This window comes from Malaclemys terrapin, chromosome 1 (assembly GCF_027887155.1).
Source record: "Malaclemys terrapin pileata isolate rMalTer1 chromosome 1, rMalTer1.hap1, whole genome shotgun sequence".
Lineage (NCBI taxonomy): Eukaryota > Metazoa > Chordata > Testudines > Emydidae > Malaclemys > Malaclemys terrapin.
The window spans coordinates 352,093,000-352,098,081 of record NC_071505.1 but is presented as its reverse complement, the minus strand read 5'-3'; the positions used below and the strand labels follow the sequence as shown (position 1 = coordinate 352,098,081).

The window sequence follows — 5,082 nt, the reverse complement described above, 5'->3', positions numbered from 1 at the left end:
TGGATAACCAGTATCCACACTTGTGTCTCCTGCTCGTGCTTCTTACGGTTCCCCCACCAGAAAGTGTATGAATTATTAATCCAGGGAGCACCACAAAATATGGAATTGGATTTAGTAGGATCATTGTTCATAGTTATCGTCTCTGATTTATGAAAATGTCATTTTTCAGTGTGTGAAGAGTGATTAATCTGCTTCTCCCTTGAGAACAGTCTCCACTAGTGCATGCAGTGTCTCATATTAACGTTGTCTCTCCATTCAGGCATTTCTACTGTGACCATCACCCGAGACCCTGGGAACACACAGAAAGTCAGGGGAAAATACAGTAAAAGCAGGAGAAACGCTTATGCATCAGAGTTGGACACTTTTTCCCCTACTCCATGTCAGATTCCAACTCAACTGACTTCAGCAACCCCTCCACCTTCATTCTACTTGGCATTCCTGGCCTAGAGGCAACCCATCTCTGGATCTCCATTCCCTTCTGTGCTATTTACGCATTATCTGTGTTGGGGAACTTCACCATCCTGTTCATCGTGAAGAGGGAGCCGAGCCTCCATGGGCCAATATTCTATTTCCTTTGCATGCTGGCCGTCACCGACCTGGTCATGTCCACATCTACTATGCCCAAAATGCTGAGCATCTTCTGGTTAAATTCCAGGGAGATCAGTTTCAGTGCCTGCCTCACACAGATGTACTTCATTCACTGCTTCTCAGAGATGGAGTCTGGAATCCTTGTGGCCATGGCCTTTGATCGCTACATGGCCATCTGCAATCCTCTGAGATATTCCATGACCCTAACAAACTCTGTTGTGGCCAAGATAGGCCTGGCCATGGTGTTGCGTAATGGCATACTCGCATTACCCTATCCCTTCTTGGCGAGGCAGTGGCCATATAATATATGGAGATATACCTATCTCCTAGAACTGGAAGGGACCTTGAAAGGTCATCGAGTCCAGCCCCCTGCCTTCACTAGCAGGACCAAGTACTGATTTTTGCCCCAGATCCTTAAGTAGCCCCCTCAAGGATTGAACTCACAACCCTGGGTTTAACAGGCCAATGCTCAAGCCACTGAGCTATCCCTCCCCCACTCCTATTGTGTGCATATAGCTGTGGTGAAGTTGGCCTGTGGTGACATCCGCATCAGTAGTTACTATGGCCTGTTTGATCTTTTCTCTGTGATCGGAATGGATGTGTTTTTTATCGCCGTTTCCTATACTCTGATCCTCCGGGCCATCTTCCGCCTCCCCACAAAGAATGCCCGGCTCAAAACTTTTGGGACCTGCATCTCTCATCTTTGTGCCATCTCAGCTTTGTACATCCCAGATTTCTTCTCGTCTTTCACGCAGCGGTTTGGCCAGAATGTGCCACTACATTTGTGCGTTCTCATTGCCACTGTATACCTGCTGGTGCCTCCCGTGCTCCACCCCATCATTTATGGGTTGAGGACCAAACAGATCCGGGGCAGGCTGCTCCAGCTCTTTACTCATAAAGAGACCTAAATGTTTCCTCCTTGTACTCTGGCTCTCAGATTGAGCTCTGTGCAGAGCTGGCTCGTGCATGATGCTGGGTCCTCTTCCCTGAATCACTTACTGGACAGACAGAGAGACATTGAACACTTTCCTGTCCTTAATGTGCTGTGTCAATGCGATGAACTGGGGAATCAGTCTTCGTACACTACACTGAGTTGCCACCTTTCTAATTGCTGGTAGCCGGATCCCTGAAATTATAATCTTGCCCCATCTCTTCTGTCAAGCCTCGACCCTGCTGTGTGTCTTCTCCCCAACGCCCAGCCCCTGTCACTTGCTACTGTCTTCCCCTCCACTTGTCAGCCGTGACCCAGTCATCTCTAAAACCAATAGGTTCTCACATCTTTTCCTTGAATTTGTCCTACAAGAAGGTGCTTCCCACCCACCCTTCCCCTCAGGACCTCTGGAATTCTTGATTGGGCTCCTGTCCCATGAGTCCCATGTCCCCATGATCACCTCCCTTTCATAACCTGAGCGGGCTGCACACACTTCAACCGGTTCATTTCTGAATTCCTCCAAGGGAACAACTTTACATGCTTATCCTCCACATGCTTCACTTCCTCAGATGCCCTGATACCAAGTGGGAGGACATGCTACCAGCTTTGGACGGTGAGGAACCCCAGTAGGCCAGAAAGTACTCCGCTCTGGTCCCATTGCAAACCAGGGCTATCGGTTGGTGGCTCCTTCATGGACCATGAGCACGGGCATGTACATGGCACAGTTCCCCCCCATTCCAGATGCCTGCCCATTTTGCAACATGAGGCAGACCCTGGCACCTGCTTATCTACAATGCACAAAGTTGCAGACCCTATTCCTACTCCTCCACAACTTCAACAGGAGGTTCTGGCTGCACTTTTCCCCACACCTTTTCATATATGCCACCTGCTTTAGCTCAACATACAGGATGTGGCCTCCAGGTCCCTTGTGTTACAGGTGAAATATACTGTAATATAAATCTTTAAACTTAAATATATAAATAAAACAAATAATCAAACCCATAAGAAAATAAGAAACGTATAAGAAAAGATATATAGGCAAACAACTAGGTTAGACTATAGGCTGCCACAGCTGCAGGCTGCGAGTTGGTAATGGCTAGGGACTAAGAAGTGACAGGAAGAGGGAGGCACGTATGTGTGTGGGTGAATTACAAAGCAAAGATAGAGCTGGATGCATCAGGAGAGAGAGAGAGAGAGAGAGATGGGACAAAACCCACTAGAACAGCGACTCCCTGTCTCTGCCGTTCTGGGGAGCACTCTCCAAGGGAGACACAAACTCTCTCCCTGACCCCAAACACGCACTGTGTTTTCCACAAACATTTCCCTCATTGATGGATCAGTCCTGGAACGAGAGCACTTGGGGAAATACAGATGGTAGAGGAGCCACATATAGGTAAAGAAAATATCTTTTGGCACCTCCCTGGCCAGACCAACCCCCCTTCCACATCTTTGTAGCAGCTCCAGGTTTGCTGTCACAGATCCGCTCAAACTTATGAAACTGGACACTCACCAGCTGAGCATGTTTCGGGCGCACAAACAAGACCCTTGTGATTTTGAGTCACAACAGTGTTCAGGCCCTGCCTCTGGCTCTGGGTTTCCAGGCCCACTCTCGCAATGCCAAGCCCAAGGTCCTGAGGCTAGCTTTGTCTCGGCTCCCCCATGACTCTCCAATTACTTCAGCAGAACCTTCCCAGAGCTCACCCTGGGGCACACTCTGTTTCCAGTTTCTCCTTTTTGGGTCACATGATCGCTAAACCAAACAGCCCCAGGTCTTGCAAAAGGGGTTGTTTGACACAGGAAAGAGTTAAGCAACTTGCAGTCTATTGACTCAGATTCACCCTTTAGAGACAGAGTAGAAAAATATGTAAACGGTAATTTGGACCATTCCATTTTAGATAGGTTAGAGCTTTGAAATGTAGACTTGTATTATTAAAGAACTGATAGAAGTCAGTGACTTTAGTAGTCTACGTTCAACGACAGCTTGTTAGAGGTTAACAGTGTAACCAAATGATTCCTGTCTAGAGCTGTATTCAGTTAATTCATGCGTGAAAAGGAAATAATATTAGAAGGAACTTGGGTGCAATAATATCATTTTCTGTACATCTCTTTAAAGTTTCTGGTGAACTCTCTATAAACTGCTTAATAGATAATAATCTTATGTTAATCCAACTCTGAAGCCAGCCATCTCTCCTATGAAACTGACTTAAAAACTCTAACATGTCTCTGTGTATAATTATCTTTTAACAAATACTCTCTCTTTTTAAATATATCTTAGTTTAGTTTATAAGAATTGGCTCTAAGTGAGTATTTGGGTAATATGTGAAACATTCATTCACCTGGGAGGTGATGTGTAGAATCCTTTGGTATTGGTAGAACTTTATTATATGATGAACAAGATTTTCAATCATCATCATCATCATCCATGACTTGGCTGTATGGGTGGAAGTCCAAGCCTATTTTGCTTTAAGGTAGGGGTCTCAAACACGCGGCTCACGGGCCACATGCAACCCAAAGAGTTATGTCCTGCAGCCCACCATAGGTGCCGACTCCACTGGCAGCCAAGCTCCCCTCCCCCTGCCCCACTGCCTGCCCTCCGAGCGCGCCACTTCCCCACTCCTCCACCTACCTGACACGCTTCCCGCTGCCAAACAGCTTTCCGGCGGCGCTTAGGACTTCCCAGGAAGGAGGGGGAAGGAGTGGGGATGTGACACACTCAGGGAAGAAGGCGGAGAAGAGGCAGGGATGGGGCAGGGATTTGAGGAGAGGGTTGGAATAGGGGCACCGAGGGGGCTGAGTTGGGGTGAGGACTTGGGGAAAGAATGGGAATGAGGCGGGCAAGGCGTGGGATGTGGTGGGGCCTCATGGAAGGGGTGGTGTGGGGGCAAGGCCAGGGGCAGAGTTGGGGGGGGGTTGTATCTTTTTATGAAAAGGTATCAGTGATGTGTCCCTTGGGCCAATGTACTGGTCCTCATACGGCCCCCGTGGTGATTTGAGTGTGAGATCCCTGCTTTAAGGGAACTGTGTAAAGCATTGTGAAAGCTATTTTCTTGCTGCTTTGGTAAATCCAAGTATTAGAATAATCACCCATTTTGGGGATTGTAAGCCCCTTTCTTTGCAGTTTGCCCTAATTGAGCAATCTCAGAGTGGGCCCACCTGGAACCATTCACAGGTTTCTAAAACAATTCCTCTACTTTAGACAGCAGAAGAGATACCCAGATCCAGGTAAACACAACACAACTTCTGCACACCATTTCCTTCCTCAGTGAACTTAAGAATGGCCACGTTGGGTTAGACCAAAGGTCCATCTAGCCCAGTATCCTGTCTACCGACAGTGGCCAATGTCAATGCTTCAGAGGGAATGAACAGAAAAGATAATTATCAAGTGATCCATTTGTGGTACATGTAGTTACCAGCGACATAGGGAAGGATAGGAGAGATGTCCTGCTAGGGAAGAGACTGAAATCCAGGACCTCTATGGTGGCATTCTCCGAAATGCTCCCAGTTCCACGCACAGGGCCAGGTAGGCAGGCAGAGCTTCAGAGTCTCAATGCATGGATGAGATG

The 5,082-nt window shown here is 47.6% G+C and overlaps 1 protein-coding gene across 1 annotated transcript; it reads left to right on the top strand.

Moving 5' to 3' along the window:
- Positions 1-377: 377 nt before the first annotated feature.
- Positions 378-1,496, top strand: LOC128833172 (olfactory receptor 52E4-like). Its single transcript, XM_054021167.1, has 2 exons — positions 378-895; positions 1,067-1,496. The coding sequence occupies exons 1-2, from the start codon at positions 378-380 to the stop codon at positions 1,494-1,496; spliced, it is 948 nt and encodes a 315-aa protein (XP_053877142.1).
- Positions 1,497-5,082: the final 3,586 nt, after the last annotated feature.